This window comes from Otolemur garnettii, unplaced genomic scaffold (assembly GCF_000181295.1).
Source record: "Otolemur garnettii isolate 467f Iridium unplaced genomic scaffold, OtoGar3 scaffold00070, whole genome shotgun sequence".
NCBI lineage: Eukaryota > Metazoa > Chordata > Mammalia > Primates > Galagidae > Otolemur > Otolemur garnettii.
The window spans coordinates 3,432,274-3,458,815 of record NW_003852465.1 but is presented as its reverse complement, the minus strand read 5'-3'; the positions used below and the strand labels follow the sequence as shown (position 1 = coordinate 3,458,815).

At 36.8% G+C, this 26,542-nt stretch overlaps 1 protein-coding gene across 3 annotated transcripts in view; it reads left to right on the top strand.

Moving 5' to 3' along the window:
* Window positions 1–26,542, top strand: part of YAF2 (YY1 associated factor 2) — an 87,480-nt gene that overhangs the window by 9,741 nt on the left and 51,197 nt on the right. The window contains exons 2-3 of one of the 3 annotated variants that reach the window (XR_002774295.1): window positions 13,642–13,713; window positions 13,805–13,904. The exons of 1 other annotated variant lie outside the window; for it this stretch is intronic. Coding sequence is in view for 1 of the 2 variants with exons in the window: in XM_003793543.3 (XP_003793591.1) it covers window positions 13,642–13,713 (72 nt within the window). In the remaining variant the exon portion in view is untranslated. The remainder of the gene's footprint in view (window positions 1–13,641; window positions 13,714–13,804; window positions 13,905–26,542) is intronic. One more of the 3 variants, XM_003793543.3, reaches the window with a different exon arrangement.

Below are 26,542 nucleotides of genomic sequence, written 5' to 3'. Positions count from 1 at the left end.
AGGCAGGAGTTTAAGATAAGCCTGAGCAACATTAGTGAGACCCCTTCTTTATAAAAAATAGAAAAATTAACTGGGCACATGATGTCACCTGTAATCCCAGCTGCTTGGGAGACTGAGCGAGGAGTATCACTGGAGCTCAGGAATTTGAGATTGCAGTGAGCTGTGATGACTGCAACTTTAGCCTGGACAACAGAGTGAGAGCTTGTCTCAACTAAAAGAAAAAAGAAATCAGTAGCTGTTGTGGCTGTTATCAGTAAAGCATTTTTGGTAAAATGTGCTTTAACTTCATGGCCAATTTCCAGTTTGACTGATTACTTTCTCCCCATAGGAAATTTCAGCCAAATAATGTTCTTTGAAAGAACGGCCCCTTTATTGCTGGGTAAAGCCTTCTCTTTTTTTAAGTATGTACATACAGTAGAACCTCTGTAAATTAGCCACCCAAGGCACCATAACAAACTGGTAAATGCACAGAGGCAGTCAACATAAGGAACTAGGCCTACTGTACTTATACATACATGTGGTGCATGTCTAGGCTTTTTAAAATTTAGGTCAACTTGAAGAGGTGGTCAGTGTAGGGAGGTGGTCAACTATGGAGGTTCTGCTGTGTATGTGTATTTTTTTTTTTTAACAACTGCTCTTTTTAAGGTGATACTTGTTACACAATTGAAGTAAAATCTTAGTGGATTAAAACTTAAGTATGTTGGGCCTATATCTAATGTTGAAGGAAAGAGGAATGATCAAAGAAACATTTCAGCCAACTAAAATAGTTTTATCAATTTTTTGTCAAAAATAAAAGGGTAAAAAGATCAATTGGTATTCAAACAACCCGAGTTTCAATCTAGGCTCTAATTCCAGTTTTGTGACTGTATTTCTATATTCCCTATCAGCCATCGAGGATAGTTAGATGAGCGTATGAAAGATATATAGAAAAGCATTCTGAACACAGTAAATCACTATACAAGTGATGAAGATACTGCATTTACTGAATTCCTACTCCCAGAAACTACTAATAGTAACTCCAAATTAATTTGGCAACAATAAATTATCTTCATTAATGAGCTATGATTGATAATCATTTTAAAAGATTAAGCATATACTTCATTCTGTAATAATGTTTATCATGGGAAATTACAGACTTACTGAGAATTTCAGAGCTGGATGGAACCTTTCAGGAGTTCATAAGAATATTTAGTGATTTTCATTCATATGAATGGCAAAACATGACTATAGTCCAGAAAGTAGACAGGAAGAGGAGAGAGAGGGGAAGGGAGGGGGGAGATGGGAGGAGACCTCACCTAATGTGCATGATGCAGTGGTACTTTTCAAAACTATTAAGAAATGAGTATAATTGTGATGGATGTCTTAGTTCAACGTAAGCATTTCACATTGCATATAAAAGTAGTACACTGAACCCCATAAGTGCATTAATGTACAAAGTTATGATTTAATTAATAATAATAATAAAAGAATATTTAGTGATTTCCTAGACAGACTAGTCTTTGTGACTTGAAACCTTAATGGTAGATGGGTAAGACAGATTTCAAAAGCAGTCTTTTATGAGGTTTGTGGTAGAGTGGTATTAAGCTTTTTTTTTTTTTTTTTGAGACAGAGCCTCAAGCTGTTGCCCTGGGTAGAGTGGTCTGACGTCACAGCTCACAGCAACTTCCAACTCTTGGGCTCAAGTGATTCTCTTGCTTCAGCCTCCCAAGTAGCTGGGACTCCAGGTGCCCACCACAACGCCCAGCTATTTTTTGGTTGTATCCATCATTGTTGTTTGGCGGCCCCATCTGGATTCAAACCTGCCAGCTCAGGTGTATGTGGCTGGTGCCTTAGCCGCTCGAGCCACAGGTGCTGAGCTGGTATTAAGCTTTTCAATTGGGCTGGGTATGCCTGTAATCCCAGAACTTTGGGAGGCCTAGGTGGGAGGATCGCTTGAGGCCAGTAATTCCAGACCGACCTGGGCAACATAATAAAATTCCGTCCCTACAAAACATAAGAAAAAATTAGTTGGGTGTGGTTGCACATGCCTGTGGCCCCACAGGAGGCTGAGGCAGGAGGATGGCTTGAGCCCACGAGTTTGAGGTTGCAGTGAGCTACGAAGACACCACTGCACTGCATCTTGGGCACAGAGGAAGACTCAGTCTCTTAAAAACAAACCAACCAACTTCTTTTGAAATGTGTTGAGGTTACTATTGTTTGTAAAACTCTTCTTGTTGGGATTTTCAGCTGTGTTTGGAGTCGTCTTATTGGAGAACTATCTTAAAGAGAATTAACAGGTAATGTTTAGCAGTCTGCTGGGCAGAGTCTTTGGAACTCAAGTCTCTAGGTTCATAGCATCTTGATAGGAAAGAAAATAGGCTGGAAAGATTGTGACTTAAAGGGAACAACTGAATAGTGTGAGATTCAGATAATTGTATTTCTAGTCTCTTTTCCTTGCTGTGGTAGTGTTGAAATTTGCTAGCAAGGGGCTTCATAAGGTTTCTTTTTATAGTTTTCCTTTTACTTAGATTGAGTGCTGTAAATCTTGGTAACTTCTAATATTAAATGTGCCACTTATATATATAAGTGCATTAATGTACACTTATATATAATGCCACAATATAAGTAATATATTAACTTACAAATAGGAACTAAAATATTAAAATGTTAGACTAATGGTGTGGTAAATGAAACACAGTATGATTATTTTCCCTATATTTACTGATATTTTTGAGGTGCAAATGTTAAATTTTGTTTTGATGTCTTTATAGTAACATTTATTTTGCTGTATATCCTTACTTGTTTGATACCATAGTGATTCTTAGGAGAAATCCCAGTAAATATTGTTTCCCTCTTGTACTTGTGATATAATTACTAAGAATCACTGATGTAATTGATAGTAACTTTGATTATATGTGTGTTGAATGGTGTTGTGTATAAGGCAAAGTTTGTATAGTTCCTTGACAATTTTTAGACATGAGTTTAGCCACTTTACATTTTATAGTTGATCAAGGTTCTTTCTCACAATACTATACTTTATTTTTTAGCCAGGTAGGGTAGCTCATGTCCTGTAGTCTTAGTGCTTTGGGAGGTTGAGGTGGGAGGGATTGCTTGAGGACAGGAATACAAGACCAGCCCCAGCAAGACCAAGACCCTGTATCTGCATAAAATAGAAAAATTAGCTAGGCTTGGTGGCAGGCATCTGTAGGCCCTCAGGAGGCTGAGGCAAGAGGATCACTTGAGCCCAGGAGTTTGAGGTTGCAATTAGCTATGATGATGCCTGTGTGCTCTGTCTACCCTGGGCAACAGAGTTAGAGTCTGCCTGAAAAAAAAAAAAAAGTTTGGAAAATGCTAGATATTATATCTTCTTGGATTTAATAAGGTAAATTTTCTGAGAAGTCCTCCAATGAAACAGTTTGTTTAGTAATTCTCAGTCTTATTTGACCAGGAAACTTTTTTTTCCATTTTAATATACAATACCTTGGGACATACTCTGTAGGCGCTTGCTATCAAAAGTGTGGTGCATAGACCAATGGCGTTCGCATCAGTCGGGAATTTGTTAGAAATGTACAATTTCAGGCCCCACCAAGGACTTACTGAGTCAGAACCCACATTTTAGTAAGCTCTTAGGATTACTTATTTGTACATTAAAGTTTGAGAAACACTGCACTAATTTTTTTATGATAGGATAATGGAGCAGGCAGGGTTCATTCCACTTGTGCTGCTTTTTCCAAAGGGATCATTTCCATTATTTGTGTGTATGCAGATATGCAGGTAGGGTTGTGTGAATGGGCATGTGCCTAGGCGAGCGTGCATGTGTGTACAGAATTGTGGGTGTGTGGGCTTTTCTCTCTGTTTCTGGGGTACTCTTTCTCTCTATGGCAGATACTTCCGTTAATGAGCTTGATAAACTCTTGTGTATAAAAATGCTTTCTCTGTTACACAGTCTCCCTCTCATCCCTGCTCCCAGTTTCCACACAGTCATGTGTTCCTTCAGCCATACAGCTCATATAAGGCCATCTTTGGGAGTCCTCCTGTGAAAGAGCAAATTTCAGGAAATAAGAGGGTACAGAAGAGATGGGTGTGCCTGTTGAAATTAACAAGTTTCCTGGAGGTGGAATAGACCTACCCTTCCCTGAGAGGGGCCCGGAGATTTTGAATTTATAGTTATAGCCCTAAGGTCCTACTATGGAATTGTCTCAGTGGCTGCCAGTTGTAGCAAATAAGTGGGACCCCATATTCACCCACACCACTTGAACCAGACATCTATACTTTTATATAGTGTTTTACTTATTAGGATTTCTTTTTAGAGATGTTCTGCAAAACTTTTTTTAAATCACTGCAGTGTTCTGCCACTCAAGTTCTGCTTAGCACAGGCAAGGTTAATTGTGACTGGACTTATTCGCCCTAGATTTCAAAAGGAAGAGCTAATAATGAATTTTGAATGGTGGCAAGAGAGATTTGAAGCTTGCTTTCTTGAAAAGCCTTTTCTTCTTCTCTCCTTCCATGTCTCTTTCCCTTTTTCCTGCCCATCTTCCTGGACACTTTGACCCTTTTTTAAGATCAAGGCTGGTAAGGCTTGGAGTCACACACGCATTGATTAGATTACTAATGAGCACTATGACTCACAAATGAAACATATGTTAAATTCATAATATAAAATTGCATATTTTGATAAAACTTAGTAAGATTATTCTAGGAGCAGGTCATAATCTTGAAAGATACAATCCTGAAGACCAAAATCTTGAAAATTGAAATCCCAAAAGATCAAAATCCCTAAGTCTAAAATCCTGAAAGTCAGCCGGGTACTGTGGCTCACACCTGCTATCCTAGTGCTCTGAGAAGCCAGGGCAGGTGGATTGCCTGAGCTCAGGAGTTCAAGATGAGTCTGAGCAAGAGTGAGACACTGTCTCTACTAAAAATAGAATAATTAGCCAGGCAGTCCCATCTACTTGGGAAGCTGAGGCAAGAGGATTGCTTGAGTCCAAGAGTTTGAGGTTGCTATGAGCTATGACTCCATGGCACTCTACCCAGGGTGACAGAGTGAGACTGTGTCTAAATAAACAAATAATAAATAAAAAATAAAATTCTGAAAAGCATACTCCCAAAAGATCAAAGTCTTGAAAATATAAATCCAGAAAAAATAATGAATTCTTTAAAGTTTTATTTACACTTTCAAAAGGGAATGTATTGGAGAAGCACAAAAATACAACAGAATACTACATAGGCCACTTTACACAATAACACATTTTCGCAAGTATAAACACCTACATACTATCAGCAGTCACACAGGTATAATATTTATAAGCAGATACACCATGTTCATAAAGGAACAGGTCAAAAAGTGAAATGTATAAAACAAGTTTATCTATACACTTACAAATAAAGTCATTGCTCATATAACTATGGTTGGTTGTTGTGTACACCCAGCCTAAACACTGCAGTCACCGGAAATATCATGACAGACAACTTCAGTTAGCAAGAAGGATTAAAAACTGCCATGTGTCACCATTGCATGTGTATGCCTTGAGAGCCACAATCTCAAATTTTACCTTTTCAAAAATACAGATATACAAAAGGACATCTCTTCATTTATTGAGGTTTCAACACATTTACATTCATCTACAATTTTTATACACAAAGTCAACATTGTGGTAATTTTTAAAAAATGCATAAAATGAATTAGAAGTCTCTAAAAGTCTTCACATAATTAATATATTAATACTTCAAGTATTGAAAATGATATGAAGATGAAATTGTAAACAGTACTGCTGGTAATTTAAAATAGTGAAACAAATAACTAAAAAAAGAAAAAAGAACCTAGCGAAAATTTGACACATAGTGCAGTGTACTACTGTAGAGGTAGATTAGGGGCAGTTGCACAGAGCTGGTTCTTAAGAGCTGGCTGATGTTCGTCATCATTGATATTTTGAAGTCTTGCGTTACAGTGAATAGCTACTACTTTTCTTTTAGGACATGTTCTCTCTTTGGAGAATACATTCACATTCATTTTCTATGTGGTGTGCTGCCCTTTTTGATTTTCTTCAGTATACACTGACATGAGCGTTCCCTATTAGGTTTTCCTGTCTTCTATGCCATGCTCCTGCCTGTATTCATATACGTGTGTGTCTTTTTTTTTTTTGAGACAGAAGAGCCTCAAGCTATCCCCCTGGGTAGAGTGCCGTGGCATGCCAGCTCACAGCAACCTCCAACTCCTGGGCTCAAGCGAGTCTCCTGCCTCCGCCTCCCAAGTAGATGGGACCACAGGCACCTGCCACAGTGCCCGGCTATTTTTTGGTTGCAGCCATCGTTGTTGTGTGGTGGCCTGGGCTGGATTCGAACCCGCCACCTTAGGTGTATGTGGCTGGTGCCTTAGCCACTTGAGCCACAGGCACTGAGCCACATGTGTGTCTTCTTATCCTACTACATATGCAATTGTTTTTTGAACCGGTCAGTATTCCATGACTTCTGCTTTTTTTTTTTTTTTTTTTTTTTTTTTGTGAGGCACAGTTTTGCACTGTTGCTGGGGCTAGAGTGCAGTGGCGTTATCACAGCTCACTGTTCCCTCCAGGTCCTGGGCTCAGTGGATCCTCCTGCCTTAGCTTTCTAAGTAGGTGGAACTATGGGCAGGTGCTACCACTCCTGGCTAATTTTTCTATTTTTTGTAGAGATGGGGTTTTTATAGTTGCTCAGACTGGTCTGGAACTCCTGGCCTTAAGGGATTCTCCTGCCTCAGTCTCTTAAAGGGCTGGGATTAGAGGTATGAGCCACCAAGCTTAGCTTTGCTGGCTTCTTAAAGTAAATGTGCCTTTAATTCATTAAAAGATACAGGATTATCTTTTAGTGAAAGGAATGCCAATACAGGCAGAGAAATGATGCTTTCTTTTTTTTTGAAAAGAAATTGAGCCTCACTCTGTCACCCAGGCTGGAATGCTGTGGCCTAGTTACTCACTGCAGCGTCAGCCCTTAGGCTCCAGTGGTCTTCTTGTCTCAGCCTTCCAAGTAGCTGGGACTACAGGAATACATTGCCATGCTTGCTTAATTCTTAAAAAATCTTTTTTTTTTTTTTTTAAGAGGCAAGGTCTTGCTATGTTGGTCAGGGTGGTTTTGAACCCTTGACCCCAAGCCAGCCTCCCACCTCAGCCTCTTGAGTAGCTGGTATTACAGGTTTGAGCCACCATGCCAAGCTACATTTAAAAAATGTTTTTGTTGTTGCCATATCATGTGGTCAGTCCTCTCATCTGAGTTTTTCACCAACTACACTGGGCTGATTGAAGAAACAAATTTTATTGGTAACACCTTGAAATCCACTTATAGAAGCCTTGATAACACCTAATTCCAAATCTGCCATTATGATTTCATTCAGTTGAAATACATTTTCTTCTGCATAACAACCATAATAAGATAATAATTCCACCTAACATAATGCAACTATCCTGTGGTTGTGATTTTGGGGATTTTAGAAGTTATGGATTTGAAACTTCAGGGATTTAGACTTTAGAGATTTTCTCTTTTAATTTTGCTCTGTTGTCTAGGGTGGAATGCAGTGGCATAGTAATAGTTCTCTGCAACCTCTAAATCCTGGGCTTAAGCTGTCCTATGCCTTAGCCTCCTCAGTAGCTGGGACTATAGGTGTGCACCACCATGGCTGCAGTGTAGGAAGAGCGCATCTCACAAAGATGAGAAAAGAGAGAAGAAAAAAAATTAATAGGGAGTAAGAAACCCAGGAAAGTGTAATGTTACAGAAACGGAGGGGAAAAGATATTTTCAAAATTGGTGTGTTTGGCCATGTCAGATGATTTTTACTTTTATTAGAGGGCATCTTAATTTTTTCCTCAAGTTCTGTGTAACATTTGTTTTAACAAGTATGGCATTTAAGTTGTAACAAGATGATAATCCTGCATAGTTCCTGTCCTCAGCATTTTGTGTTACAGTATGTTCTGAATGTATCTCTAGGTTAGATACAGAGGCTAAATACAGGTAGGAAGATGAGTAAAATTATGTTAGTAACTAACTTTGTTTCCCAAGGATATAATTATCTAGTAATACCTGTCATTCAGCCTATACTTACAAGATGACCCTTGATTATAGCTACAGAATATAAGAGAATTAATTAAAACTCTCCCAGACATTGGCTACATCTTGGTGTCAAGAATTTTTTTAAGTAGTAGATAAATGTATAATAACTTAGAAAACATTTAGAAAGTTGCATAGTTTATTGTGAGAGAGAGCATGTATGATTTGGAGAAACCCTATCTTCTGCTTTTAGGAACAATGAATTTGCAACACTCTTTTCTGGTCAGTTAACTAAGCAAATCACAACACTTTTATATAAAACTGTATTTGTTCTAAAGAGCAATAGATACTCTGAAGTATGCTAGATTTGATGATTTATGATGCTTAAAGATTAAGGATTTTTGAGTGTTGAATAAATAGGTGGCATAAGAAAGGAATAGGTAAGACTAGATCTAAGACTAGATCTGAAAATCAATGAGTGGCTTTCAAATTTCAAATATACTCATTAACCAAACATTTAAGTGCTATTATTCAGCAGGTGCTGGGCTGGCCAGGTAATACGGGACAAGCAACTCATTTATTAATTTTAAAGTTGGATGATTTACATGAGTAGGGTGAATTATAACAGAGAAATTGCTATTTAAAATTTATTTATTAATTCAAAATAAAAAAGGAATAGCATTCTCTTCAGAGGAAGGCAAGTGAGACATTGACACTCTCCACTTGTTTTACAGCTATTACTATTGATTGAAATTCATTATGTTGGAGAAATTTGCCATTGTTTTATAAAATCAGTTACACAAAGAAAATAAGTACTTGAGTTTTAGAGATAGTTATTAAGAACTGATTTGAAAACTAATGCAGGGTTTCAAAATCCGGTCAGATTAAAACATAATTCTTTTTCTTTTCATTTACAAGCCTGCAAAGTGTCAGTTTGAGCTGCAGTGATGTTATGGCTTAACTGAGGAAGGAGTCACTGGGAGTTCAGTGATAGGTTGTCAGCAGGCTGTAGAACACCTGCTTCTGAGTTAGTGATGTGGCTATTGTCAGGCTTCAGGCCTCTGGCTGCTGTTCAGTGACATCAGTTTCTTGTTCCTGAGACTTCTCTATAGGGCTGCTCAGCACATGGCAGCTTGCTTGCCCCAAAGCAAGGCATTTCAGAGACAATGACAGAAAGCCCCCCAAATGGAAGCTGCAATCTTTTTATAACCTACCTTTGGAAGTGCTATCCCATTACTTCTGCCTTCGAACTGAGTCACTAAACTGAGCCTGTACTCAGGGGAAGGAGATGATACAAGTGCCTGGAAATCAGGAGGCAGGATCATCACAGACCATTTTAGAGTTTGCTCACCACACTATCCTTTAAAATGTAAACCTTTTTATTGTTGTTGTGGAAAGGGAAGTTTATGGGGGAAATCCCAAATGTTAAATAGGTAAAAGGGAAGTTGTTCTGGATAGGGCAGGGGTTTTAAGGAACTAGAGCTTACCTGCTTAGCATCCTTCAGCTTCAGTTTTCAAACCATTTGGATATTAGTGTGTTGACCATCAAATGTCACTTAAGAACATGAATATATACTGTTTTTCTCATATTTTCATTTTAGAATTTATGAGCAGTTGGATTTCTAAGATTAAAGCTATAAAAATCAGGCATTGGAACATGGCAAATGATTTGTGTAATATTCTGACAATTTATGAAGTATGAGTAGTTTTCTTTACTAACGTAAATAAAATATAAGGCTTATAGTATTAACAGATTCAATTTATATATTGGTGTGGTAATGACAGTGGTTTACTTAGTAAATGTTATCTAGCATATTTCATTAACTGTTTCCAAATCATCTGTATTTTTTAAAAATCATAAGTGTAGTTGTATTGCAATTCAATTCTAACATTAGTGTTTTCTTGTAGCTCTTTGCTGCTGCAAACCGTGATTCCTACTGTCATTAGCTTAAGTTACTTACCTACTTTATCTTTAATATGAATAATATAGTTTCAAAGTAATCTTACAAATATAAATCTGAGTGAAGTTTAGAATTTACTTTATTGTTCTTTTTTTTTTTTGAGACAGAGCCTCAAGCTGTCCCCCTAGGCAGAGTGCCATGGCATCACAGCTCATAGCAACCTCCAACTCCTGGGCTTAAGCGAGTGTCCTGCTTCAGCCTCCCAAGTAGCTGGGATCACAGGCGCCAGCCATAATGCCTGGCTATTTTTTGGTTGCAGCCGTCATTGTTGTTTGGCGGGCCCAGGCTGGATTTGAACCCGCCACATTAGGTGTATGTTGCTGGTGCCTTAGCCACTTGAGCTACAGACGCCGAGCCCTTAGATCAAATTCTAAAGATGTATGAAGTCATTTGAAAATAATCCCTTTCTGGGTGATTATGTTAATAGTTTGATTTGTGGCTAGACTCTGAGTGTTGTTTCCAAGTCTTTACTTAATCTTTATTTAATCCTTACAACTACCCACTGAAGTAGGTTCTGAGATTACCCGATTTTATAGATTAGTGTAGTTTTTTCTACCTTAATTGTAGACTAATCTGGGTTAACAAAAAAAATGGAACTGTTGTGTTTTTCTGTGGGTGGTGTTGGGGAAGTAGTGGATAAAACTGAGTGAAAAAAATTTTGATTAGGAAATAAGATGGTATTTATAATTTGGGGACCCTGCGGGAAGTGTAGTTGTACCATGGGACTGAGAAGGTGGTTAAGGCATGGTAAACTCAATAAATTTTTGTCAAGTGTGTCAACAAAATAAAAAGATGAAATACCAGTTTCTGTTTCTAACTACTGTGCCCTGTAAAGCTTTCTCCCTTTGGAAGATAGTGATATGGTGGTTCAAGCCAGGAAAATCCAGATAATTCGAGATTCTATACATTACCTAGACTATCTCATGAGCTGTTTAAGGAACAAAAAAGAAGACAGTTTCTATATGGGATTACTTAATACCTAAGTTGATAATTAACTTTTGACCTTAGTTTGGTTAATTGAGGTTCCTCTCAATTGGGTATCTGTCTGTGTATGAATATTTATGTTTCATATATGCACATAATACATATATGTATAATATTTTATATATGGATTACTAATGGCCCAAATATGTATGAATAAATATGTAATTTTAAAATTTATTACACTATTAACAAGATTCCAAATCCAGAATTTGCCATGAAGAAAAAATTTCTACAACTATGATATCTGACATTAGAATTTTAAATATTAATTGAAAAGTAGCAAATAATTTATCTGGAATCATCAAAACCAGTTTTAATTTAAGTTGCTTTTAGCCCAAATATGTTCAAACAAGGGAGTAGTAGTCAAAGTGAAAATTAACAACCACCTTGTATTCTAAGCAGTTTTTTTTTAAGTTGAGCTTGATTTTATAGAGTTACATTTCATTAGTGAAGTATTTGATGCAGTTCTTGATGATGGAGTGACTTTTTATGGATGAGCATTGTAATTATTAGAACTTTACTTTTGAAGAGAACATCCTAATTGCTGGAATTTCTTTTCTAAGTTGTTCTGATAAAATATATTTTTGTTGAGTTTATGGAATGATAACAAAAAAATGCAGCTTTCAATGCCAGTTTCTAGGTGAACCTTTGGTTATATTAAAATATTTTCAAGATATCTTAATTGACTGTATTTTAGGTTTATAAGATCAAGACTAAGTTGAGATTGCATTTGTTATACATAAAATTGGAAATAATCATTTAGTTCTTAATAACATCTTTTATACTTATGCCATTAGGGTAAAATTATTGGACTACTGCTCATGTATATCATTATAAACACATAAGACCTTTGTGCCTTATACTTATTCTTCAGTGACTAGAAGTTAAGTAAGAATATAATAAATTAGAGAAGTTAACTAGATGACCTTTTTTTTACACTTGATCTTTGTCCAAAAGGCCGAGAAGTGATTAGATGACCCTTTTTTGATATTTATCTCTGTATTACAGTTAGAAATGGAGCTCTGTGTAGTACCCCTGTGTGAATGGGTCATTTAAAAACTAATGCATTTATTATTATTATAGTTTAAAACTCAAACTTAACACAAAAATAAATGTAATTTACCCAAGGCTATTTGTATCTTAAAATGAAATAGGAATCTAGCAACAATCTTGACAGATGTTCTGTCAGCCTTTACTAAGTACAAATATTATATCCTTAATAAGATTAAAGTCTAGATTTTCATTAGAATTACATTTTAATTTGTTTTTGTAGAATAATGGTTTTATAGATAATTTTATCCTGTTGACTCTTAAAACAAAGGAAAAGCTTTATACTTTCTTTGTTTCCATAGAATGAAGTATGATAAAACCACAAGTGTTTTGAAGGTATAGGTGATTAATTAATGGCATGATAAGGGGTATTGAAACATACTGTATCTGGGACACATTAAAATGAACATGATTAATATGTTTTGCTTAATATGTATTGGCTTAAAAGTAATAGAATATCTTCATGTGAGCTTGAGGATAAAATTCTGTTAATGGCTTGCTTTCTTGGGATTAGAAATAGTATTTTTTTAAAATGCCAGTTCCATTATTAGGTAGTTATTTTAAAGGCTCATTAAAAATTTATATAATTGGCTCGGCGCCTATGGGTCAAGCAGCTAAGGCGCCAGCCACATACACCCGAGCTGGCGGTTCAAATCCAGCCTGGTCCCACCAAACAACAGTGATGGCTGCAACCAAAAAATAGCCAGGCGTTGTGGCAGGCACCTATAGTTACTATTTGGGAGGCAGAGGCAGGAGAATAGCTTGAGCCCAGGAGTTGGAGGTTGCTGTGAGCTGTGATGCCATGGCACTCTACCCAGGGTGACAGCTTGAGGCTGTCTCAAAAAAAAAAAAAAAAAATTTGTATAATCTATACTACTTTCTTTTGTATAGTATTTAAATTAAAATCAGCTTTATTATTTACTAGTGGTGGCATAGTTTGTGTATGTGTGCGTGGTTTGTTAGTAGCTGATAAATATTTATTTTAAAGACTTATTGAGTGATAAATTGGAATTGTAGTGAATGCTTTTTATCTGATTTTGAATAGAGTGTTAGTCTACAGTGGTGGCTTCTATACTAAAGTTAAGTGAATATTAGTGATAATGGCTAGATAAGATGTAGCAGAAGCAAGGCACCCAGGGCATGTGTCCCAGCTACTCAGGAGGCTGAGATGGGAGAATGGCTTAGGTCCAGGAGTTTGAATCCAGCCTAAGTAACAGAGACCTCCTTTTAAAAAAAAATATGGCAGATTTTGATCAACTAATCTTGTGCCAATATTAAAACATAATAGTGATGTTTCACTGAAATGGAATAGTTGTCTTATAGCTGACATTTTTGTATATTAAAATATAACTGCCATTATAGTAGTCATTTAAAATGAAACTATATAAATAATTTTCTTTCCTTTGTATTTCTGATAATGTCAGAAGTTTCTGCTGATATATGAATATGGTTAGCAAATTGTTTCCATATTTACTTTGGTGGATACATGTATAGTTATTTGGTGAATTTATGACCCTTTCTCCTGTGGTTCTACATGTAATTTCAAATAATAATCTCAAATAAAATTAAATAATCTTCTTATTCTGATAGAGAAGAAAAAGCTGGATCACTTACCAGTAACTGGAGTTCTCCTATTGGGTAATCTCCACAGATCCACATTCTTTGAAGTTATTGTGAATGCCTCGAGGACCAAGGAACCGTTGCAATGTCCAATTTCAGGAAGGTAAGCAAGTGCACTGAAGCATGTCTCTAGCATCTCTCAACCCCCTCCCCCGACTTTCTTACATATACGTGTGTACTGCATGCCCCCTCAGTTCCAGTGGATGCCCGTCAGGAAGAGTCTCATGCTGGAGAGAAGGGCAAGAGAGGTGGATCTGTGAGGGAAAAGACCCAATAGGATAACTCAAGTTGCTGGTAAGTAATCTAGTTCTGACAGACTTGAGATCTTTTTCTAAATTTCTTCTCTTTAGAAGGAGTTTAATTACCAAAAAAAGGAAGTTGTTTGGGAGGACTTTTGTATGTTGATAAGGATTATGGAAATTATTGTATGGACAATAAATATAGAGCTATTAATGGATAAATGAATAAAAAGTATGATAAATTTTAAAGGATTATTTACATAATAGCTGCTTTTTAAAAAAATTATGTATTGACTGGCTTTTGATAGTGTAATAATTCTAAAACATTATAGAGACATGTTGAATTTGTTTATAAATTTCTTCATGATGTTGCTGTTAGTTAAATAAATACTTGTACTGCAAAATGTATATATGTGCCAGATTTTGGTACACTAGTATGTAGCAGCAAGAATAGTTTTATATTAATTGACTAGCACTTCTTAATGACATGATTTTCAATGTACTTTTTAACTTCACTGAAAGTATATTTGAAAAATAACTTTGGGTATTTGCAATCATGTTTGTCACTTCCTTGTTTTCAGCGAAAGGGCTTATGATGTGCTTTGGAAAGTGTGGCAGAATTGGTTCAGTTTGAGGTCTCTGATACCTTAGGTACCAGATAATTTATGAGTTGGCATGTCAGCGTTAGCGTTTCTTTTCTTCTTTTTTTTTTTTTATTTCTTACAGCATAACTGTGTACATTAATGCAATCATGGGGTACAGTGTACTGTTTTCATATACATTTTGAAATACTCATTAAACTGGTTAACATAACCTTCATGTCATTTTCATAGTAATTGAGTTAAAACATTCATACTCTGCTGTTAGAAAGATTCACTTGTACCCTTGTAAGATAAACCATAGAGATAACCCCACCAATCACCCACCCTCTCCCCATCCAACCCCCTCACCTCCCCCTCCCACCCCCTTCCTATATTCTAAAGTGGGTAGACAGCCCTCAGAATAGGAGAAGATATTTGCTAGTTATGTCTCCGACAAAGGTTTAATAACCAGAATCCACAGAGAACTAAAACATATTAGCAAGAAAAAACAAGCAATCTCATCTCAGGGTCGGCAAGGGACTTGAATAGAAATTTCTCTAAAGAAGACAGGCACATGGCCTACAGATATATGAAAAAATGCTCTCCATCCTTAATCATCAGAGAAATGCAAATCAAAACTACTTTGAGGTACCACCTAACCCCAGTAAGATTAGCCCATATCACAAAATCCCAAAACCAGAGATGTGACGTGGATGTGGAGAAAAGGGAACACTTCTACAATGCTGGTGGGAATGCAAATTAATTCGTTCGTTTTGGAAAGACATCTGGAGAACACTGAGAAAACTAAAAATAGACCTGCCATTCCTTTATTAAGTATATATCCAGAAGACCAAAAATTGAATTATAACAAAGATATTTGTATCAGAATGTTTATTGCAGCCCAATTCATAATTGCTAGGTTATGGAAGAAGCCCAAATGCCTATCGACCCACGAATGGATGAATAAATTGTGATATATGGACACCATGGAATACTATGCAGCCCTAAAGAAAGATGGAGACTTTACCTCCTTCATGTTTATATGGATGGAATTAGAAAATATTCTTCTTAGCAAAGTATCTCAAGAATGGAAGAAAAAGTATCCAATGTACACAGCCCTACTTTGAAACTAATTCATAGCTTTTATAGGAGTGTTAGAGTTTCTAGCTTTTCATTTCTCTTTTACTTATTCTTCATTATTACCAGGTTATTATTTCTAAAAGGGCATTTGTAGTACATAGAGCCCGTAATGGTGCTCTGTTGTAACAGTTCTATAAAATTTTCACTAAATGCTAGGTGCTTAAGGCCTCTTTCATAATCAAATTCTGTCCTGTTTATCCAGCCTAATTTCTTCGGTTTGAAACTTTGTTTGGTCTTACTTGGATAGTTGTCATAGTCATGCTTGGTTTGTGCTTTTCCATTATCATTAAATGGCTTTCTCTCCATTCTGCTTTTTTGCACTCCAAAGTTGAGGCATGTCTCATCCCTTCTGTCAGTCCTTTTGTTATGTTAGCATCTTTGTTACCTATTTTCTCAGTGGAAAAGTGGGATTTCTGTAAATTGTACTAATTCACAGAATATACTTCCTACAGTGCCTTGCATAGTCAGGACCCATATTAGCTAGTATTTGGCTATAGATTGACCTTAAACATTCTGTTATTAGAGTTATCTATATGACACGGTTTAAATGCCTTTAAATGTTAGCTTTAGGTTGTATTGCTATTTTATTTTATTTTATTTTATTTTATTTTATTGCAGTTTTTGACTAGGGCCAGGTTTGAATCCGCCACCTGCAGTATATGGGGCAGCACCCTACTCCTTTGAGCCACAGGTGCCGCCTCTATTGTTTTATTTTTAATATAAAAACTCTTAAACTAGGTTAATATGTTCTTTGAGAGTAAGGGTAAAATTTTACAGGTTTTTGTGTATACTGCATAGCATTAATTTCTCTCATGGCACATAGTGAAGAGAGTATAGCTTTGAGAGTGTTTTAATTAGAGTGCTTTACTTTAAGACTTCTATATAGTGTTAGAAAATAAACTAGAAATTCAGTATGCTTGATTTAGAAGTTTGACTATCTTAGAAAATTGTATTGCTTAATTTCAGAAATCTTGTCTTTATGAATACTTACCAGATAAAATGATAAATCTAATTTCAAGGTTATTGAAGGAAGGTTTTTGACAGATTATTGCTTCTCAGTAATTTCCAGAGGACCAATTAGATAAGCTGTAATAAAGAACATTTGGTCAGATGTCTGAAATACTAGTTTTGAATCTGCAGCTGCATGTCTATGTAAGATTCTGTTCAATCTCATAGTTTCTTTGGTGTGATAATGATATGGTGGTTATACTGATAATGCTTTTGTTTTTTTTAAGAAATATGCCAAAATATTTAAGTATTATGATAGATTTAAGAATGGGTTTAAAAAGGAAGTGTGTGGATATTTGGGTGTGTGTGTGTATGCATATATATATAGAGAGAGAGGGGGTTAAAATGAAAATGTTACGTGTTAACAATTTTTAATCTAGGTGAAAGGTATATGGGTATAAATTTAAATTTATGAACATTTATTATTTCTCTGAACTTTTCTATGGCTTTGACATTAAAAGAAGTTGGGGAGAAAATATTTTAAAAAGAACTTTATTGTGCTTCAGTTTCTATAATTCTAAAATGGGGATAATAAAACTTTTTCTTTCCACACCTTGATACAGGGGGGCACAGTGGGATAGCATTTGGCAGAATAGCAGCCAAGACAGCTCTTAAGAAGTAGTAATTTTTTTTTGTTATCCAATGAGAACTTTCTGGTGGAGAACTTTTCAAAGAATATTTTACTTAAAAGTGTCTTAGCTTAGGCTCGGCGCCTGTGGCTCAAGTGGCTAAGGTGCCAGCCACATACACCTAAGGTGGTGGGTTCGAATCCAGCCCGGGCCCGCCAAACAACAATGACGGCTGCAACCAAAAAATGGGCAGGCGTTGTGGTGAGCGCCTGGGGTCCCAGCTACTTGGGAGGCTGAGGCAGGAGACTCGCTTCAGCCCAGGAGTTGGAGGTTGCTGTGAGCAGTGAAGCCAGGGCACTCTATCTAGGGGCTCAGCTTGAGGCTTTGTCTCAAAAAAATAAATAAATAAATAAATAAATAAAAGTGTCTTAGCTTAAAATATATATATTCCCTTTTTAACATTAAGAGCATATTTCATTATAATTTAACAAGAGCAGTTATTTAAGAAATAATAAATGTTCATAAATTTAAATAGTTACAACTTTTTTTAATAGTTATTTTTTATACACTATTTAAATTTCACATGAACTTCTTGGCCACCCTATATATAGATATGTGAAGTAACCAAAGTAACCAATTGAAATCTTTTTTGTTTTTTTTTTTTTTTTTTGGTTGTAGTGGAGGGTCTACTCAAAAAAACTAAACAAAAAGGAAATAATAAAGAATAAATAATAAGGAAGAAAGAGGAAAAAATAAAAATAATAATATAATGATCAATCAAATCAAAGCTGATTTTTCCAGTCAATTCTATTCATCAGAAAACCCCAAGGGCAGCACCTGTGGCTCAGTGAGTAGGGCACTGGCCCCATATGCCAAGGGTAGTGAGTTCAAACCCGGCCCCAGCCAAACTGCAGCAGCAACAACAATATAGTTGGGCATTGTGGTGGGCACCTGTAGTCCCAGCTACTTGAGGCAAGAGCTGGAGGTTGCTGTGAGCTGTGATGCCACAGCACTCATACTGAGGGCAACAAAGTAAGACTCTCTCTCTTAAAGAAAAAAAACAAAAAACCCAGAAGATGCAAATAGTTAAATCTTAAAATGGAATGTAACTGCAACAACAGTAGTGATTTTAAAAATTACAAAAAAATTGAAACTGTTGTAAATTTCCACAAGAAGAATAGATTTTTAAAAAGTAAAATAACTTTATGGGAAGCTGAGGTGACATGATTGCTTGTGGCCAGAAATTCCACAGACAACATAGTAAGCCCTTGTCTTACAAAAAATTAAAGAATTAGCTGGGCATATCAGCACAGGCCTGTAGCCTTAGCTGCTTGGGAGGCTGAGGGAAGAGGATCTCTTGAGCTTAGGAGTTGTAGGTTATAGTGAGGAAGACTGTCTTGGGTAAATAAATAAATAATTTACTTTATTGAAGTCTAGCTCACATACCATACTATATACCCAGTTAAAATGTATATTTAGTGGGTTTTAGATTTACAGAGTTGTACAACAATTACTACAGTCAATTTTAGAATATTTATATCTCCTCTACCCTTAGGCAGCTACTCACCTATTTCTATAGATTTGTCTGCTCTGGACAGTTCATGAAGTAGTATTATAAAATATGTCACTGTTTGTGCTTGGTTTCTTTGACTTAGCATAGTAAGGTCTGTCCACATTGTAGCGTGAATCAGGACACTTCATTCCTTCTCAGGGCCAAATATCACATCACTGTTTGTGGCTGTACCATACTTTGCTTTTCCATTCATCATTCATTCATTGTATATTTGGATTGTTTTCACTTTTTGGCTATTATGAAAAGTTGTGCTATGAACATCTGTGCACAAGTTTTTTGTGGATGTATGTTTTCATTTCTTTTGGATTGTGCCCAGGACCTCCTGAGGATACTCACATCTGCACCTGTTCAAGTCCTGGATATAAAATGGCCTAGTATTTGCATATAATCTATAGACATTCATCCATATACTTTAAATCATCTCTAGATTACTTATGATACTTAATATAAATGCCATATAAACATTTGTTACACCATATTGTTTAGGGAATAGTGACGGGAAAAACTCTGTACATGTTCAGTACAAATGCAATTTTTTCCCCCCAAATATTTCTGATTTGCAGTTGATTGAATCCATGTATGTGGAACTCATGGATATGAGGGCCAACTGTACATAACTAGGAGAGGAGTTGCTGGATAATATGGTAATTCCATGTTTAATCAATAAGAGGAACTGCCAGACTATTTTCCAAAGTGTACCATTTTACTTTTCTACCAGCTGTGTATGGGGGTTCTGATTTTTCCATATTCTCACTGAGACTTTTCATTTTCTGTCTTTTTAATTATTGCCATCTTAGTTTGTATGAAATGGTGTCAGATAGTTTAATGATATTATCTGTATTTGTAAATTCAGATGCACTTTACAGGAACACATAATTCTAATCTGATACAGATTGACCCAGAGAGCAGCAAAAGAGAGAAAGCTACTCTGCCTGTATATCAGGCAAATTTAACCTTGACACCTAGAATGAAAAGAATATACAAGGGTAAATATATTTTATTTAGTCTCATTTATGAACACAGGCATAAAAGTTTTAATCATCTTAGAAGTGTAAGGATAGTTCAACATTCAAAAATTATATCAATGTATTATAATTTTTAAGAATTTAGAGGCTGGGCGTGGTGGTTCATGCCTGTAATCCTAGCACTCCGGGAGGCTGAAGTGGGTGGATTGTCTGAGATCACAGGTTCGAGACCCACCTGAGCAAGTGGGAGATTCCCACCTCTAAGGGCATTGTGGCAGGCACCTGCAGTCTGAGCTACTCGGGAGGCTGAGGCAAGAGAATTGCTTGAGCTCGAGTTTGAGGTTGCTGTGAGCTATAACGCAACAGTACTCTATGGAGGGCAACAAAGTAAACTATCTCAAAAAAAAAAATTAGAAAAAACATTTAGGTAGATTTAGTAAAAGTATATGATAAAACTCAATGATATTAATGTAAAAAGAAAAACCCAAATACCTCTTGTAATATGAAGAGAAGTTAATTTATTTTTCCTCCTTGTAAAGATTGCTTTTCAGCTGTCTTTCGAACAGCTGGCATCTTGCTTAACAGTGAAACTTCAGAAACATGTCCTCGTACATACCCATGCTTTTGGCCCAAGCTTTCAAGAAAATGACCCTCAAGAAAGTGGGCTGGGAGAGACGATCTGGTGAGGGCTAATGCTCCTCTGATAAACATGCAGATCACACTGCCCTCCCATCGCTGCCCACTCTAAAGGAAGCCTTTAATTATTTTGTGTCACATATCTCTCACTCGAGTAATCCAGGGTGGCCATAAAGTTTGTGTGCATTGCCTTGCATTGTGTGTGTTTGTGTATCTATAATGTATATTTTGTTTTATTTTACTTTTTTTTTTTTTTTGAGGCAAAGTCTCAAGCTGTCACCCTGGGTAGAGTGCTATGGCATCACAGCTCAAAGCAACCTCAAACTCTTGGGCTTAAGTGATTTTCTTGCCTCAGCCTCCCAAGTAGCTGGGACCCACCACAGCACCCACCACAACAGTTGGCTATTTTTGTTGTTGTTGTTGCAGTTGTCATTGTTGTTTAAGCTGGCCCAGGCTGGGTTTGAACCCACCAGCCTTAGGTATGTGGCCAGTGACCTACCCACTGAGCTATGGGCACTGCCCTGTTTTATTTTACTTTTTGAGTCAAGTTCTTACTCTGTCACCCAGGCTGGAGGGCAGTGGCACATAGCTAACTGGGGCCTTGAACTCCTGGCCTTGATTGATCCTTAGCCTTCCAAGTAGCTGGGACTATAGGCATGCATTGCCATGCCTGGCTAATTTTTTAATTTTTTGAGTTGGAAGAGGTCTTATTATGTTACCTAGGCTAGTCTTGAACTGACCTGAAGTGATTCTCCTTCTTTGGCCTCTGAAAGTGCTAGAACTATAGATGTGAGCCACTGTTCCTGGCCTTCAGTAATATTTTAAACCAGGGATCCTCAAACTTTTTAAACAGGGGGGCCAGTTCACTGTTCCTCAGACTGTTGGAGGGTTGGACTGTGGGCCCCAGGACGTGTCAGCTGCTAAGCAGGACAGGCAGTTGGCGGCAGAAACACCCAGTGGGCCAGATAAATGTCCTTGGCCCATGGGCCGTAGTTTGAGGACTCCTGTTTTAAACTATAGAACGTTTTGGATCTCAAAAATCTGTTTTATTTTATTGTACTGAGTTTAATACATTTTTAAAAGTAGCAGTCTTATTGTGATATTACGTTTGGTTTTCTCATTGTTACTATGTTTTCAGTCATTGTTAGCTTATAAAATTGTATTTTATTTGTGAAATGCTTAATTTCCTAAAACTATATTCTCTTCAAGTTTCTAGATAGAGCATGGACTGTTTCCAGATGGTATTAATGTTAATAATATGAGATTTCCAATGCCTTTTAAAATCTATTATGGTATCTCATAAAAAGTAATACTCCTATTTTCATTTTATCTTAATGAAAGAGAGGGGTTTGTTTTTTTTTTTTTTGGGTGGTAAATTCAAGTTAGTGTATTTGAGATCCTCCCAAGAACGTGAATTTAAATATCTGAAAATTACTGAGAAGGAGTCAATCTGAATAAATTATAGTGAACAATATTTATCTCATTTTATAAGTTTAACCCTTGGATCATATTGACAAAATAGTAAAACAAAGCATTACTATTATGCTGGACAGATTTAGTTAAACTATTGGTCAGATCCCATTCCATGTGTACATAGTACTTCTTTCTTACTGTGTAACCCTTTTGCCAGAGATAACAAAGAGAGCCTGGTTACCATCTGGTGGAACAATCCTGCTGGCTCCAAGCCTCTGCTCAGAAATTTGGGTCATTCTCTTTTTTGGACAGCCTGGTAAGCAGTCACTGTTTTTCACCTTGAAATCATCTAAGATGTACCCAAGAGTAAAGTAATGCTGAAGAAACAAATAATACTAACTTCAGTGAAAATGTTTTAAGCATGAATTTAATGTTGCACATTAAATATAACTAACTTAGCATAGCACTGTCCAGTAGAAAGATTAATTCAAACTACAAGAGGGAGCATATATATATAGTTTTAAAAATTTTCATGGCCAGGGCAGTGCCTGCTGCTAGTGGGTAGGGTGCTAGCCCCATATGCTGAGTCATGGGTTCGAACCCAGCCCCCGTCAAACTGCAACAAAAAATAGCTGGGTGTTGTGGTTGGTACCTGTAGTCCCAGCTACTTGGGAGGCTGAGGCAAGAGAATCACCTAAGCCCAGACGTTAGAAGTTGCTGTGAGCTGTGACATCATGGCACTCTACCGAGGGTGACAAAATGAAACTCTATCTCTTAAAAAAAAAAAAAAAGTTCATGGCCAAATTAAAAAAGTAGGCTGGGCATGGTGGCTCATGCCTGTTAATCCTAGCACTCTGGGAGGCCAAGATGGGTGGCTTGCCTGAGTTCAGGAGTTTGAGACCAGCCTGAACAAGAGTGAGACCCTGTCTCTAAAAACTAGCGTGGCATTGTGGTGGATACCTATAGTCCCAGCTACCTGGGAGGCTGAGGCAAGAGAATCACTTTGAGCCCAAAAGTTTGAGGTTGCTGTGAGCTATGTGCCTATGGAACTCTATCAAGGGTAACAAAGTTGAAACTCTGTCTCAAAAAAGAAAAAAAATTTAAAAAGTAAAATGTAGGTTGGACCTGGTGGCTCATACCTGTAATCCTAGAACTTTGGGAGGCTGAGGCAGGAAGATCCCTTGAGATCAGCAGTTCAAGACCAGCCTGAGCAAGAATGAGATCTTGTCTCTACTAAACATAGAAAGACTAGCTGGGCGTTGTGGCGGGTGTGTGTAGTCCCAGCTGCTCAGAAAGCTGAAGCGGAGGATCCCTTGAACCCAGGAGTTGTAGGTTACTATAAGGTAGGCTGATGCCACAGCATTCTAACCTGGGCAACAGAGTGAGACTCTGTCTTCAAAAATAAGTGAGTGAATGGAAGAAAGAAAGTGAAAATAGGTAAAAGATTTTTTTAAAAGTAAAACTTAATAGGTAAAATTACTTTTGATGCTATATTTTACTTAGTGTATGTAAATTATTTTCTTTTCAATTATTGAGATATTTTGCAATCTTTTTTGATACTGAGTCTTCAAAATCTGGAATGTATTTTTCACTTAACAGCACATCTTAAGTTGGACAAGCCACTTTTAAGTACTCCTTACCTACACATGGTTTTTGTATTGTACAATGCAAACTTAGATATCTGAAAAAATTTGATTTTTTTTATACCTTTTTTCCTGCTGCTTCTCATTAAGTTCTTTCAAGTATCTTTTCTTTTTTAATTGCTTCACCTGTTCATGGGTACTCATCTTTACTGTTGATCACTGGTAATCTGAAATTCTATCCATTCCTAAATTTGACAGAGCATTGAGGTCTTTCTGTAGTGTTTCCTGATAATGTATCTAAGGCTACTTAATTTCCTTAAAGTGTGACATTTCCATCTGGTAAGTTTTTATTTAGCTCCCGGTTGTTATCAGAATATCAGACTGAGGCCTTCTTCCTGGGATAGAGTAGGTAGGATTATTGTGAACCAGAAGGATTCCTTGTCAGTCCCTAGGTTGTGAATGAGATAGGTTCTGTAGGTTTGTTCTTCAGTTGAATTTGTATGTAAGTTGGAATAGATTTCCTATTATCTGTAATGGCCTCTGTTTGTAAGTGTGAGTTGGATGTAAGTTAGATGTTTGTGTGGAGTTCTTTTTTTATAAAGTAAGGTCCAACCTCTCACTTTATGGAGATTAGGTATCCTTCCCTAGTTATTAAATGTTTAGAGGTTGTCAAATCAACTCACTTTTCTCTGTTTTTCTCCTAGATACTATTTGCGAGCGAACATATTGCAAAGTAAAACTATATCTAAGGTATAACTCGTGGCTTAATATATTTTTTAATAAAACAAGAAAAGCATTTTGTCTTATTTATTTATTTTTAATTTCAGGTTGTGAGGGTACAGATAACTAGGTTACAATGTTTGCATTTTTAAGAGTCCCTCTTATAGTTGTGTCCCACATCCAAGAGGTGTGCCATATAGCCTTACATTGTGCCCATAAAATGGGAGCACAGCAATCCACCTCACTCCTCCCCTCTCTTAATGTCTTGATAGCCTATGCCCCTATAGGTTTCGCCATCTCTAGAGAAGGGACATTTAAGATTATTCCTGTAGGTAAATTTATAAGCTCTATTACTGGTCATCCATGTGTCCCAATACCAGCAAAAGAATTTTCTGTAATTTATTTCAGTGCCAGACTTTGCTCTTGTAAGATAAGATTAATTAGACTTTGAATTATATAAATGTTCAGATTCTAAGGCTTTCTGGGCTGTTTTCTTATCTTGATTGTTGCTCATACCTGTTCTGAGTTTCTAGTTTTTCTCAACCAACTTCTCTCTTATACCACTTCCATTTTAGCAGAATCTCAAGCCCCATTCTATTTCTTCCCAACCCTATTATCTAGGCATATCCATTGTTATTTTTGAGTATTGCCTAGCACCCTTAGTTTTAGCAACAGCAGGCAGCTTTAAGTTATTTAGAGTATTATGGAATTGGTACTGGAGGGATATAGAATTAGCAATAGAGTATCTGGCTTAGAGTTAAAGTGAAACAATGAATATTCCTCTTATTCTCTTATCCACTGTGATCATTCATCCTGTTTAACTTCATTGCCCCAGCCAGATGAAAGCTGATAGTTGCTAATTGTGGTCACTGGTATGTTGGCCAAAGTTTTGAGTCAGAGGCAGAGATGCACATAGAGTCAAGGAAAGAATACCAGGCAGCATGGAGACACCAGGCAGTGTGTGCTAGCAGCTGGCTTCTGGACAAAACTAAAAATCGATGAAAAGCATCCTAAGCTGAGAACAAAGGAGCAGTAAATTAGTTTTGTTACTTTTATTTCCTGTTCTCTAGTTCTGTCACCATACTGCTAATTTAAAAAGAAATCCCCATCTTGGGCTGCACTTGTGGCTCAAGGAGTAGGGCACTGGCTCCATATGCTGGAGTGGTGGGTTCAAATCCAGCCCCAGCCAAAAACTTAAAAAAAAAAATCCCAAATCCCCATTTTAAGCTCATCACTAAATATTTACTGAGACCAACTAAATGCCAGGTACTCTTAGAATTGAACAAGACAGACACTGTGTCTTGTCAAGTGGTATTTAGTCGTCATCCTTCTTTAAATCTTTAGTAGCACTCCATCTTTGTTTAAATCTCCACTGCCTCAGGTCCAAGTCAGATTCCTCAATTTTGCCATTGCACTTCTGCAATAGATGCTGGATACTGGTGACTGATGGCACTAGTTTAGCTTGTAGTCTTGTTTTATTTGGTGCAGATTTAATGTTAATCTGTACCATGTTTCAAAAAAATTTAATACCATTTTGAAAAAATCAAGAGCTTTCTCTTGAAAATTTGAATTTCCATTTTATTTTTTTTAAATTGGATGATCTAGCTTCGCACCACCCCATTCATTGCAACAATTTGCCCTGTTTAGTTGAGGCTTTTTCATTCCATAGTTCTCATTACTCCCTGTTGTTTCCTGTTTTGTTTTGTTTTTTTTCTTTTTTAACACCTGGTCCTTTTACTCTTTTTTTTTTTTTTATCAGTCTCTGCATAATTGAGCTTGCAATCCTTGTTCTAGATAACCTGGTCCCTTATTACTCTAAACTTTCTTATTTTTATTTTGAAACTTTTAGTATAGACAAGCAGACATCCTTAGGACAGAGTCTGCACTCCTTAATGTAGCGTACTCTTCATGACCTGGTTCCTATTATGCCTTCAGCTTTTGCTCCTGATCTTGCTATTCACACATGTAAATATGTCTCAGCCATATTCATCACTCACCTGCTGATAGTGTACTCTGCTGCTGCTTGTGACCTTTACTTACACTCTAATCTCTGACACTATTTTGCCTTTCTTCTCATTATGTCTCTGCCTATTTTATTCCCCCACCAACCTCCCTCCCATCCTCCTGTACCCTTTTCCCCAGTTTTGTTCATTTCATGTCTGTTTAGCTGTCATATCCCTCGAAAAGCCTTCCCTGTGCTGGTTGGATCTGCTTAGATACCCGTGTGTTGTATTTCTGTAGTTGTGTGAATTTAACATACCATGACTGCTTTTGGTAGTCTTTCTGTCCACATAGTTCTGTAGACCTTTTAAGGGCAGAGACTGTGTTGTCTGCTCCTTTGGTTCCCAAAACCTGTCATAAAATAGATATATAGTAAATATTTCTTGAATGAATGTCTTATTTCTCTAATCTCTTAATAATTGCTAATTCTGAATCTGTGTGGTTTCTCTCTTTTTTTTTTTTTCCCTTCTTGAGACAGAGCCTCAAGCCATCCCCCTGGGTAGA